Source organism: Mesitornis unicolor, unplaced genomic scaffold, assembly GCF_000695765.1.
Source record: "Mesitornis unicolor isolate BGI_N332 unplaced genomic scaffold, ASM69576v1 scaffold3329, whole genome shotgun sequence".
NCBI lineage: Eukaryota > Metazoa > Chordata > Aves > Mesitornithiformes > Mesitornithidae > Mesitornis > Mesitornis unicolor.
The window spans coordinates 87,641-101,882 of record NW_010209234.1 but is presented as its reverse complement, the minus strand read 5'-3'; the positions used below and the strand labels follow the sequence as shown (position 1 = coordinate 101,882).

Here is a 14,242-nt window from a genome sequence, read left to right as displayed (position 1 = left end):
GATGCCCTCCCCTCTCACCCTCCAAAGGGAGGTTCCAACTTGGGAATCTCCGCAGATTGTCCGGTGTGTAAGCAGTGATGTAAAGCATTAATTTGGTCTTTCTGCAGTACCCTTATCTTCCTTGACTGCCCTGTTTATTACCTGAGCAGCAATTGATGCAGCATACTCTCTGGTGTGCTTCGTGATCCCATTTTCTTTGAATACAAATTTACTGTTAGTTTTTATTCCTTCTGCTAGTTGCTCCTTGAATTGTTTTTTTTTGCCTGCCTTCTTGTGGTTTTTACATTGGATTTGTCAGAATTTCTGTTCTTTTCTGCTCTCATTTGAGACATGACTTCAGCTTTTTGAAAGAAGCTTTTCTAATAACCTCCCTCACCCTTCCTTTCTTCTACTCTCTTGAAGTCTTTCTTTAAAAGTGGGGTACCTTGGCCCTGTGCTTCCAGTGTAACATTTTTAGACAGCTTCTGTGCTTCTTGTAAAGGCTGAATTCTCTTGGCTACCCCTTTTTGCTGCTTGGACAGAATTTTTCACTTTTATGTAGTTCCTGCTGTAGAAGTTATTCACAAATGTGGTCAACTTTTCTGAATGTTGTTGCTCCTGGAGGACTGTTGTCTCCTAGGTATGATCACTCATTAGCATACCTGAAGCTCTTTTGGCTTTTAAATCATATTTTATATGCTAATTGAGACTAAGAGTAATCTCCTTGTGAGGGCTTTCTAACCAGCTGCTGCATGAGATTATCTCTGGTAATATCTTAGACATTTGGTGTCTATTACTTTTCTTTTCTGACTTAATATGCATGGGATAATTGAAGTGCACTGTTACTATTGTATTACTTGTTGGGGATGTCTCAGAATAAATTTCTGAGCAGCTTAGAAGTGCAGAAATGATGCACAGCTCTCCTTTGCCATGCTCTTTTCACTGATTGAAGTTAAAATTGCTTGACTGTGACTTCTGCAGGGGCATGGCTCCTCACAGCCCTGCCACTCCACTACCTCCCAGTTCCATTTAAACACAGCAGCTACTCTAGTCCTTCATTTCCATTAACTGTGAGGCTGCAATTCCCCGCTGTTGCTGCTAATGAACTCTGATGGAGACAATGTTTCTAATCCAGACAGATGCTGTCAATTCTGTGTGATTCTTGTAAATACAGCAGTGCTGCAGCCACAGAGAGGAAACCACTTGGGAGATAAATTAGCAAGGGAAGAGGGCTGAGTGGGCTCACTTTTTCTGTGCTTTGAGGAAGAAATGCTGCATCCTTGGAGTGGGACGGCTGATAGTTTTTGAGCAGCACGTGGCTTGCAGCGTGGGGTATTCCTGGTAAATGTCCTGGGTTCTTCCTGCTGGCTCTCATTTCTGACAAATGTTAAGTCTAGTAAGAGGCTCCCCACAAAGAAATTATTTTGAATCCATGCAAAATAAGTAGCATATACAAGCAGAGAGGCATTCAGGTGTCTCCTGTATTTAACCTAAGTCACTGTCTTCCATCAAGCCGTGCCGTATCATTACTTCTAAATACCCATCTGACAGCAGAGCTTTACATTTTTGTTCATACAAAAAGAGCTACTACAAGGAAACAAGGAGTTAGGAAATCCAAGGTCTTTCAGAATACCTAAACAATACACAGAAAGATTTTGGAAAAAGTTATTTGGGTACCCACAGGTACAGATCAGCATCTATTGGGGTTTTCAGAAGAGAAAAAGTTCCTAGTTCAAGTTACTGACAGTTAGAGATCGACATGTTTATAAGTCACTGGCAGGCACTTGTCTTTGTGCTCTAGTTCCTGAATTGAGATTTTTTACATAGTTAACTCTTATTTTGTTGTTTTCCAGTGAGATTTAAGTTTCAAAGCATCAAAGCAGTGTTTGAAGGTGGCATTTAGGCTCTTGAGTTAGTGAGGAGCTTTCAAAAGCTTAACTTCTGTTCTTAACATGTACAAATTTGAACACATCCATCTACTGTCTACTGTCCACTTACAGTTCTGCTTTGTGGTCTGCAAAGTGAAGGTAATCATGGGGGTTCATGGCCTTTGTGCAGCAAAATATTTAGAGTAGTAATGATAAATACATACAGGCTGTAAATTTCAAAAAGTTTCAGATGTTCCCAGATGTTTAGTGTAGTTAGAAGTTTAGTAGTTTAGTTCTCATGAAGTTTACTTCAAAGTTAGAAACCAAATGTTTTGTTTATGATAAAAACCACACTTTCATTGTTGCATTCAAAAGGAGAGAAAAACTTTGCGTAGGACTTCAGGGTTTTTTAGAAGAAGTATTTTTTGCTGTTGCTTTTGTAGGCTTTAGTAGAATTTTGAAAATAAGTGTAATGTCCATTGGGTACATGAATGGTCTCATTGCATTTCTGCAGAAATCCTCATGTGTATTGACATAAATAGATCCTATACTTATTCCAGAATTAAGGTCTGTATTGCTTAGGTGTGGCTTCAGACATGTTTTCACATTTCACATTCATTTAGATTTGCACAGCAGAATTAATATGTTGTGTTTTAGTGTGGACTCTTCACAACAGTGGAGTCAGGGACTCTAATGAGTTTTTCTGATTTATGCTGGTACAAGTAAAGAATATATTTTTGGGCCCCTCACTACAAGAAAGACATTGAGGCACTGGAGTGTGTACAGAGAAGGGCAATGAAGCTGGTGCAGGGTCTGGAGCACAAGAATTATGAGAAGGAGCTGAGGTTGTTCAGTCTGGAGAAGAGGAAGCTGAGGGAGACTTTATCACTCTCTACAATCACCTGAAAGGAGGTTGGAGCAAGGTGCAGGTCAGTCTTTTCTCCCAAGTAACAAGCGACAGGAAGAGAGGAAACGGCCTCAATTTGCACCAGGACGAGTTTAGGTGGGATATTATGAAAAATTTCTATACTGAAAGAGGTGGTCAAGCACTGGAACAGACTTCCCAGGGAGGGGGTGGAGTCCCTATCCCTGGAGGTGTTCAAAAAATGTGTAGATGTGGCACTTTGGGACATGGTTCAGTGGGTATGGTGGTGTTGGGTTGGCGGTTGGACTTGATGATCTTAGAGGACTTTTCCAACCTTGATGAATCTGTGATTCGATTCTGTGATTCAATTCTATGGTTCAATCCCTTGCGCCATCCAGCCTGAGACTGTTGAAAACATTCTGTGTCCCCAGCTTGTCATGCAGCATTAATGAAAATCACCATCTGTGTTGATTTACACCAATGCATTTGACTGAGCTGCCTTAGGGTCCTTTTTGGATTTTGCAGTGATGACTGGAGAGGAAACTGTCTTCAGAACAGAGGCTGAAAGAGGACTAAGCAACAGCTAAATTCAGCCTAAAAGGATCGTGAATCAAAGATAAACATTGAAGACCAGACCATCAGCAGATGTAAATTAACGTAGCTCTATGAACTTTCCATTTAGACTTATCAGCTTCCAATAGCTGAAATGCTGATGCGCAGCAAATAGAACTAAAAATTGCATTGTATTTTGTATGTAATAGATGCTTCCAATATACATCCTTTATAATTTCTTTTTAGTGGCTTTTAGTATTAAAGGTGTGTTGTTTTTGTATTATAAGCCCTGATTCTATTTGTTTATGGATATTGAAGTGCATAATTTTGCTTAAAGGTTGTATTCAGTATTTTCATCACTGAATGCCCATAGTTGACTTCAAAGTCTATATTTAGGTACTAAAATAAATGACCTGATTTTTGAGAATGCAGTATTTCTCATCTGACTTTGTAATATCTCATAGGTACTTAGTGTTCTGAAATTAGGCCAGTTATTTAGGTGCTGAAATCTGAACCAGAAGCCTCACTTCAGACTGCCAAGTAGAGAATTTTGGCTTAGACTATGTTGCTGTGTTAATCAGAAACGATTCAGTCAGTAGGCAGCCTCTGGCAAACTTTTTTATTCTCCAAATCCCTCTAGGTTAGTCATTATCCATGATGTGCATGGAAGGCAATAGCTTTACTTCATTATCTTCATGCCAGTAGAGGGAGGCAAGTAGAATTGTCTTTAGAGCGGTTAAGTGTTTGTGAGACTGCAAGACTGAATAGAGTTTCTATGTCATGCAAACACGATTTGACTGAATTTACGTGGTGTCTGGTGACATTGTAAATATTTTCTAAAATTCTTGCTTGTTATATAAAAAAAAAGGGACTTTGTTGCCTTGCTTAAAAATGAAACATTGAAAAGCATATGAGCTTCACTTCTTTTTTATTTTTTGTTCCAGGTTGGCGTCAAGTACCAGTTTTTCTAACCAAGCAGAAAGGTATGGTAACAAAGAATACCTTGGCCAAAATGAAGCCATTAATCCAAAGCGTCATCTTCCCTGGCCCTGAACTCAATTAAATTTAACTTCTAAAAAGTTTATATAAATAAGTTAATTAAAGTTTGTGAGTGAGAGGAGAAACCTTTCCTTTCTCACTCCTTTCAAATATCTCACGTGTTCTGAAGATGAACAGGAACCCATATTCATATGTATAGAACTTGAAAAAGACTCAGATTCAGACGTAATTTAAAGATGCCTTCTGGTTTCCGCAATTTCAGTGCAGCTTTTTCTAGCTTCTTCTGTGTTCAGTATTTGTCTTGACAAACTGTCTCTATTTTCTATTCTCTACACTCAATCAACTGAATCATCCTTGGCCATGGAGAACCCCTGGTAGTGATGTCTCATTATGTAAATCAGATGCTGAATAGGATAAATTCATTTTGAGAAGCTGTAAAAAGTGTTAAGATGTGCAGTTTATGAGTAAATAGATAATACTTTGGCTTTTTAAATGAACCATTCATTTTATGAGTGATTAGGAAGTACATAACCTCTTGAAGGAAACTGCAAAGGGTAAATTAAAATTGTCATATGTGTGTTTGCCTGTTTAACACGTGTGTTCATGTGTTTTATGGCAAAGCCAAGAACCTCACCCTGTATCACTGAAGCACACATGGTGGGAGCAGTCTTATATTTCCAACTGAGATGGCTCACAAATAAAACCATGTGGAGTATCAGGAAAAATGCAGCTATTTTTTGAGACTTAAATACTTAAGTTATGTACACATAACTTTTTTCGGCTCTGCACAGTTGAGCTGAAGTCATAAAATGAACATGCTGAACTGCTTTTTAGGATCAAGACAGTTCTGCTTTTGACCGTCTCACTCATAACTGAACACTTCCATAATTAAAAAGAGTAGGATCATCTTTATTTTCTCCATGTAGTCAGCTTTAAGAAGTATTTAATCTGCAATGCAATTTCTTTCTTCTTCCTTCTCCTTCCCTTCCTTTCAGCATGATGATCCCTGGCAATGCTGCAGGTGTGGCCAAGCAGTTCCTCCGTTGTGTGTTCCATCAGCTGGCTCCCAACGGCATCTTCCCCCAGCTCTTCCAGAGCAATATCAAAGGTAATGTGTGATACCTGCGTGCATTTATGACCCTTTCAGTTACCTCTGTGTGGACACAGTGTAAAAATGTAATTTGAATTTCAGATGGAAGTTTTTTGCGGACCTTGGCCATGTCCCTTATGGACTTCAGTGAGCTGAGTTCCATTGCTGCTCTGAGCCAGCTGTTAGAGGTATGTTGGCAATCAGTCAGCTCTGTTAATCGTGCTAGTTTTATTACCATTATCAGGCATATTGGATCATTTGCTCTTGTTCATTAAGACTTTAAACTTGTATCACCAAAAGCAATGTGAATTTTTGTTTTGTCCAGCCTGGAAGCAGGATTAGGCTGTCCTCACCGTTTTCATTCTGTGTTTTCCTCTCAATGATACTTTTGTTTGTTTGTTTGTTTGTTTTTTCTTCAACCAGCTCCTGGAGCGGTCCTACACATTGGTAGTGTGGTCCACCCCTTCTCCCAGCACTGTTTCTGGTTTTCAGAAACATTTCTGCTCATACAATTTTGTTCCCCCTCTCCCCTGTATCTGATGGCAGTTTCTCTTAAGTAGTCCCAAGATTTCTTGCCTGCCTTTCACTGGCTGCCTTCTGTGCACTTGGCTTGTTTCTACTGTAACTTTTATCCTCTTGCTAGCACTAGACACTTGCATGTATCCTGCTCTTCCGAGAACATGGCAGTTGTTTCATACAAAGATTTTGACATCACTTTAAAGCTCCTTATGTGTTTCTAGGCCTGACCCTAGTACACAGGCCCAAAAAGCATACACGGTCTGCTGAACGTTAATGAAAGTATCTTGTTTAGAACTGTCCAAAGGAAAACATGGATAATCCACTGGTGGATATGAGTTCTGCTTTTTTCACTGCCCTGACAGTTTAGGCAGGTTATGAATTAAGACCATACTTACAACATTTTGGCTCAAAATCTTTTGGTTAGTACTTTAGGAACTGAACTAGGTTTAACTATCACATACACAGATCAAATTCCCTGCACAATGTTTTATCATTAGCGTTATAGAAGAGGTAAGTAGTATTTGGCCTGACCAAATTAACCTCAGCATTTCCAAATACTGTTTAAGGCACTATTTCTGCATGTGTATATCTGTTTACACTTCTTGTTTTGTTGCCTAGGGTTTAAACAACAAAAAGAATTTACCAGCAGGGGGGGCAATGCTACGCTGTTTGGAAAATATTGCTACCTTCATGGAAGCCTTGCCGATGGATTCGCCCAGCAACCTCTGGACCACAATTAGTAATCAGTTTCAGACCTTCCTTACTAAACTCCCGTGTGTTTTGCCACTTAAGGTATGGTGTATGAACATATGGAACAAGCTATCCTGTCAGTGGAATGAGCTTATTTTACGTCTGATCTATCCCTTTAATTGTATTTTCTGTGGGTAACAATAACAAATCTGACCAGAGTGCTCTTCACCTCTTTGTTGGATTTTTCCCCTCTACACTTTCCATGCCTTGTCTTTGTCAGATTAGAATACTACATTTGAGAGAAATCAGCATTTTGGCAATAAAAATCCATCTGTTTTTAACTGCTAAAACAAGATAAAACTCTCAAGGAGAGCAGCACCACCTAATTAATTTGGTAAAAGTACACAATAGTCAGACAGGCAGAGAGAACTGAGACCACTGGGAATTGTGCCTAGCCCTTCTGGCTGAGCAGGTTGTAGCTCTGGCTGTAATCAGAATATAGTTGCAGAAACTGGATCTAGAAGCTTTGAGCTCTGATTTCTGAGTACTTAGAGGACATACAGAGAGATCTTATCTCCTGGTGTTTACATTTCAGATGTCTTTTCAGTAAACACAGTAAAAACTTTTCTGAGTCTTTCCAGTAAATGTGGGATTCTGATGCCCTTATTCTGACTTTATTTCCTATGGCATGAATGAGCCCAATGGTAATTTCTTCTGTGAAGACAGTGTTGCTCAGGATGAGCTGAGGGGTCCAAACTGTAACTTTGTGATTTATAACACTCTATTTTAAATTGGGTGTCACCACCAAATTATGTGAATTATATTAAATTCCTTGGCACTATTATGCAACAGTCAGATCTTGAAACTTCTTTAGGTTTTGGTAAAGTGAGGCACTATCCTGCAGTAATTAGTAAAACAAACAGGCAACAACCATTCCCTTTTCATTTTAGCCATCCCAATCTGTTGCATCTTGTCTAATTAAAATTAAAAAAAAACCAAATTCATTGCTGCAACCTGTGTTATTTACACAGAATAAAAATCAATTACACCATAAGAAACAACTTTAGAAAGGTTTCTGGAGCAGCTGCTGCCAGGGCACATTCTGATGTTCTGAGGTGTGAGCTACAGCCCTGTATTGAAATGGGGGAAAATGCCATAGCCCAGGGCAGCCACGGAAATATAACGTGATGTGGATGCTGCAAGGTGGTGCATACCTCCAGCTAACCCACTCTTTTTCTTTTTTTTTCCAATCCATTTTTATTACAGTGGAAATACATTTCTAGGAAATTTTTGTCATTAAATGTGCAAAGTTAACTTTTCTAACCAGCCCTTTAGTGACATTTTGTCATCTCAAGGCCCATGCTGTGGTACATTACCACTCAAGGGGTACGATTGCGTGTTCCATAATAAGCCATTTTGGGCAAAGTAAGTAAAGATCAATCATCGGGGATAATTTTTCTGACTTCACCTATAACTTTATAACTTATTCATAGCTGCTACTACTAAAAGCAAGACTTGTGCACAGAAAGGTACTAACTCTCTTCTTGTTTTTCTTTTTTTTTTTCTTTCTTGCTTTCAAATATGTTCACAGTGTTCTTTAGATTCTAGTTTAAGGATCATGATTTGCTTGTTGAAGATACCTACCACCAGTGCCACCAGGGTAAGTGCCAAGAAGACAAAACTCTGCTGCCTCAGATTTATCCAGCCTGTGCTATTCTATGAATGTGTTCTTATCCCCTAGCTAGGCAAGTATTGTGTGTCAGCATAAAACTGTGCAGTCCGATACAGTTTGGAGAATGATAAGAGCTTTGGAATCTAGGTTACAGTGAAGTGTGGATGAGATTACATTGCTGTGTGGGTATGAATGTATATCTTCTTAAAGATTTGATGTTCTCTTTTCTTTTTTCTCCTTTTTTATTAAAAAAAGAAAGGTAATAATGAACTCCCATAGAAGTTCTGCAATACAGTTTCACTGAGGTCAGTGAGGTTTTCCTGCATAAACACTACAAGATCTCATAAGCACTGTCTCAGAGGTGAAACTATTTTCTGATTTTTTTGTTCCTAATTTCTCATACAAGCATGAAGGCATAGAGTAGCCATTTGACTGAAACAGTGTAAATCCCAGCGAGATAGTCTCTGAGCTCAGAATAATGCTGTTCCCTTCAAGCGTTTCAGAGTTGGAATGCTTTTTGTTTTGCTGAGCAACCAGTTATTGATTTCTCTACATCATCTCATTGCAGAGTCTCCTGGAGCCTTTCTCAAAATTACTGAGCTTTTTAATTCAGAATGCTGTCTTCACTCTGGCCTACCTGGTGGAGCTGTGTGGTTTGTGCTACCGAGCCTTCACTAAGGTAACTGTGGGACTATAGCTTTCTTTAGGGACACCTGAAAATAGGACAGACAGAGTCCTACTTCCCTGAAGTAGGATATTTGTAATTAAAGATGAAATCAATGTCAAGTTTCAGACATAACAGTTTTAATGTAGTTGGGCTAGTAGTGATCATGATTCAGTGCCTTTTAATGATACTTAGTTTCATGTTCCCAGTATAGACACAGATAAAGGGAAACTGCTGAAAACATAGCTCAGAAAAGTGACAAAAATGTTAACTTAAGGTCCAACCGCGGAGTTATTTCATTGAAAGAAAAAAAAATGCCCCATTAAAACTGAAGCAAAGATATTTCTCATGCATTTGTCATCTTATAAGACTATTTCATTTATGCCTGCTAAAGCAAATTAGGAAATACAGGAAATCTTTCACTCCCCTGATGTTTCTCAGTTTCAGTTATTTCAATAAAATTTTATTACAACCATGGTATTAAACCCCATGCTTTTCATGTATGCTTCCTGGTTCACAGTTCTGTTAATATATTGAGTATTTAATTGCACAGAGGAAGTTTGGATTACAGCGCTTGGTAAAATCTCCTTCTTGATTTACTTTAATGCAACCTGGTGACCCAGAAACGAACTCATTAGTGAATGGTCTCCTGCAATTTATAGCCACAAAATGCTTAATTTAGTGTAACTCCACACTACATTATCTTTGTTATTTCTGAAAGCTTACCATGATTTTGCATTAGAAATATGAAATTAATGGCTACTGCTAGGAAAGAACCCAATCACTTGTGATATTGTGTTTCTCTACAGTGGAAATCACTGTAGCCAAGTAAGAGTTGTTTGTAATAGATTACCATGTAGAAGTGAATTCCAGAAGCAATATAATTTGTGAGCATTGAAACTATTCAGATTTAATTACTTGTTTTGCAACTTTGAATATGCTGGCTGGAACAAAACACCAACTTTCAGCTAAGCTATGGTGGATTCTTGTCTTTTCAAAGACCAAGCCACTCTGACCTGCACTTTGTAGAGGTCAGTGCTGTACAACCACTCCAAATCTTGCTTTATCTCCAACATTTTCCTAATATCCTGTGGCAGGAATATCTCAGTTTCTCTTGTCGTGGAGCCTGAAGGCTCACGTCAATCTGATATTTCCTTGTCTGAGTTTCTGTTCCAGGTCAGTAATCTGATTTTTTCCGTGCCTTTGGAACTCTTAGTTGAGAGTAGCATCTCTTCTGTGGATTGTAATCTTCTTATCTTTAGTTTTCCTTTCAAGTATGTTAAGGTCCTAAATGGACACTTTTTGGCTTTCCTATCTCTTACAGCTGCAGAAGCTTGAACCTAAACTTAGTTTTTTTCCTAGCATTCTGTTGACCCTTGTTAATTGCAGACTGCCACTGAATTGGACATGAAATGATTTTGCTATTGAATTTCTTTAAAGAATAGTGAAGTTGCTGATCTTTAGTGTTTGTAATTACTGTAGTTGCAATGGAGATAAAATAAAGAAATTGGCTTTAATCTGGTTTACTTGGAGGATAGCATACCATTCTGTTAAAGAACCAAATTTACTATTCTTGTTACTAAGTTTGGACCCTGACGTACTGCTAGAAACAAACTTCAGTAGTTTCACATTCTACACTGAGACCTCTGGAAAGTCACAGTTTGAATCACAGAATGGTTTGGGTTGGAAGGGACCTTAAAGCTCATCCAGTCCAACCCCTGCCATGGGCAGGGACACCTCCACCAACCGAGCCTGCTCAAAGCCCTGTCCAACCTGGCCTTGGGCACTGCCAGGGAGGGGGCATTTGTTTTTTAGGGATGCATAGACATTCCAGTGGGTTAATTTGGTTAAACAGAGGCTAAAGGAATTGTACTCTTGACTCTTTGGTACCTCTTTGGTTACACATGTGACTCCTCATGGCATTATTCTCATGGAACTAATGCCTGTTTATGGCTCTGTGGCAGAATATAAAGTTCTTAAAGTATGTATAAACTATGTTTATGCATATTTATCACCAGCAGAGTGGCAGGGATAAGTAGACTTTGATAGAAAGAGTCTCTGGGCTATTGACTTCAGTGTCATCGCTCCTGATTTATGGTGCAGGAAGCAAGAGGTCGGATGTCAAAAAACTTTTTGCTTGATTTTGCTTCATCTCTCTGGAGTGCATGTGTCTGAGCATGAGTTTCACATACAGAGCAACTAAGTGAGGGCTTTTCAATCTGAAAAGCAACAGCGGATGGGAATGTGAGAGGTCTGTAAGGTCACACATGACCCAGACAGGGATGGGTATTTTCATACTTTTTCCAGTAGAAGAACATATTAAGTTTGTAGGAACCGGTGTCAAAGCAAGTAAAGGGAAGTGTGACTCCCTGCCAGGCACTGTGGGTGCTAAAAGTTGACATGGGTCCAAGAGGTCAACAGACACATAATTGGCAGAGAAATCCGCTGAGAGTTCTGAATTATACAGAAACTGCACTGACCTGAGATGTTCCCCAAGCTGAAAATAGTTGGTGGATAGTCTAGTAGTAGTGGGAATTATACATGCTTGCCTTGTTTTTATTCTTCCTTTTACATCTGCTTATGGCCTTGTTGGAGGTAAGCTACTGAGGACATTTGTTCTGGTCTGACCTCCCCTGGATATTCTGTGTCGTATTATCCTTATCACAGCACCACTCATGCATGTGGGATGCGTGACTTTTGAGTACTTGTCCCCTCAAGTAATGGTTTCATAATACAGCTGAGCTGATCCAGTGTTTGCTGCTCCCATAAGGGAATGATTTTCAATTTATTTTTTATTTTCAAGTGTTCACTTCCTGTGAGTTTAGCTGCTCAGACTGCAGCAGTGTAGTCAGACAAGGACTGCTGCAGTTTGGGGCCCATTCCATCACCTAAATGTGTTTTCTGTCTGCACGCTTCATGTAATTGAAGATCAAACTTGAGGCTTGCAGTAAGATCTCTTGCTTCACAGACTGGCATCATAACATCCATGAAAGATACTATTCTGTTGTTTTGGCACCTTCTCGCAAATCAGGGGCTGATATTTAACATCTGTTCTCATGAAAGGTGTGTGGGTGCTGTGGGAGGCGTGCACTGTTGCTGTACACTTTGTGTGGCAGGATGCTGTGCACAGTGTGGTGACATCAGTTGTCTGAGAAGAAAAGCTGGTGACTGGCTTCTTGGTCTGCTGCAACCAAGGCTCCCTCTCTTGCCAGCTGTTCATCTCCTCCAGCTCCTTCCCTTTTAGCTGCACTTGTTCCTGTGTGCAGCTGGAGGTGGCCTTCAAACTGAGCCTCACTAACTAAACCTCACAAGATTTCTCTGAGGGAGAGGCAAATGTTATTATCCCATTTTACAGATGTCACAGAGGAACTGAGGCCCTGACTGAGTAAAAAATTCCACACATTTAACTAAAGTGAGCGAGCAAGTACATGAGATTTACAAGAAGGAAGATACTAGGTTTTAGATCTTAAGCACACTTTGGATATGCTCTCTTTATTAGGCAACATTATTTCATTTCTAATGGTCATTTGAAAGAGAGCTTATTGTAAGTCCTCCTGCTGATCAAAATTCTTGAGTTGCTGTGGTCGGTAGCAGGTTATAGATTTGTTTCACATTTTTATCTCATCGTTGAAAGTCAGAGAATGTCAAAGTCAGATGTATAACAGGCTCATCTTATCTCTTGTACCTCCTTGCTGTCTCAGCTCTACAGCTCTATTCTTAGGCTTCCGTGTTCTCATCTCCATCGGCTGCTTTTCTTCTGTGTTTGAAAATGTTTCTGTTGTAGCAGCCGTAGCCAAGACGGTTTTTATTGTGTAAGTGGAAAAGTACTGCTAGTCTAATAAATGAAAATAGATGTCCAAGTTTCCTTAGTGCAGGCACCCTTATTTTAAGGGGACTGACAACAGAAAAAATGAGTGGTAAAATGTAGACCATTTCTGTCAGGTTTAATGAAGGAATAATGCTAAATACTATTGCCAGTGGTGTTGTCCTGCGTCAATCCTTAATGCTTTCCCCTTTTCCCTCTATATGGAACTACTTAAAAGCTATACTGCATGCCTGGGGTTTATAACTGGTAAAATCTATCTGTTTCATGTGTGAAATATTAAAATCTTGGCTATAGTGTCTGATAGAGTGTCAAAGGAGAATCACCCTCATTGGTGTCTGTTCAATCAAGTCAGTAGAACTGCATACATGATGTCTGTTTTTTTGTAAGACAGGAGAAACCAGTACACGTTTGTAACTCTTTTATTCTCAAACTTAGATAAAAAGTATCTTTATGGCTTACTAGTGGGTGTCAGTGAATTTCAGGACATTCATAATTCTGTGCTTTTCTTTTGTAGGAAAGGGACAAATTCTACTTGACGCGCAGTGTCATACTGGAGTTACTGCAGGCACTCAAGTTAAAGTCACCCTTACCAGACATGAATCTGCTGCTGTTGGTGCAGGTACAGGAGATTCTCATGTAATTCTCATACTGATCCTGTCTCAGCCCAAATTAAGGGCAGGGGGAAGGAACCAAAAAAGCGAGTCCATCATGGTTGCAGAAAGTACCAGCAATGTCAGAGGAAGCAAGAATTTTTTTGAATCAAAATCTAGTTACATTTGTGACCATAGGTGCATAAATTTAGACTCCCACACTAAAATTTAAGAAACTAAATTGGGAAGCCACATTTCCCAGGGTGATAATGACCTGTGCATCATTGCTGATGTATCGAGGATCACAGAATATATGGAGTTGGAAAGGACCCATAAGGATCAAGTCCATTGAGCTTCATACCACGTCCTGGTGGGGCAGCTGCCCCAGCTGCTGGCTTGGCTTCATATCATAGCCCCAAAACCTGTGAGCAGTTTGTGTGGGCCAGTTGACTGTGGGCCAGAACTCAGTTTCTGTCTATCCAGGCAGGCAGTAAGCTGTCTCCAGGCCCTGAAGGCTGCGCTCTTTTAAGGTGGAATTTTCCGGCAAAGAGCACAAAGCCAGTATTTCTGTTCCTGTCATTCTGTGGATTGCTGAGGTAGGAGTTAAGGTAGATTTTTCACAGGAAAACCTGAGGAAGTAAGGCACAAACTTGTGAAAAACCTTTTTGCTTCCAAACTTCCAAATGTGGCGCTGTTTGACGCCACAAGCCTGTCCCACAAAAGCAATTTACTGACGTCCATCAATTTTGATCTCAGGCTCTCATTGTTTACAGTGAGTTAAACATTATAGAATTATATTCACATATATAAACATTATATGTGTTTAGTAACCTTAAATGATAGGGGACCAGCAGAACAGCACCCCATAAAGTTCAAGCAACGTTTTTGTTATCTAGATCATTCATAAAGCTCCCGAAATCACAGCTCC

The 14,242-nt window shown here is 39.6% G+C and overlaps 1 protein-coding gene across 1 annotated transcript in view; it reads left to right on the top strand.

Moving 5' to 3' along the window:
• Positions 1–14,242, top strand: part of UNC79 (unc-79 homolog (C. elegans)) — an 87,261-nt gene that overhangs the window by 53,136 nt on the left and 19,883 nt on the right. The window contains exons 33-39 of the mRNA XM_010192816.1: positions 4,209–4,247; positions 5,259–5,371; positions 5,456–5,541; positions 6,491–6,664; positions 8,154–8,222; positions 8,803–8,913; positions 13,239–13,343. Coding sequence (XP_010191118.1) covers positions 4,209–4,247; positions 5,259–5,371; positions 5,456–5,541; positions 6,491–6,664; positions 8,154–8,222; positions 8,803–8,913; positions 13,239–13,343 — 697 coding nt within the window. The remainder of the gene's footprint in view (positions 1–4,208; positions 4,248–5,258; positions 5,372–5,455; positions 5,542–6,490; positions 6,665–8,153; positions 8,223–8,802; positions 8,914–13,238; positions 13,344–14,242) is intronic.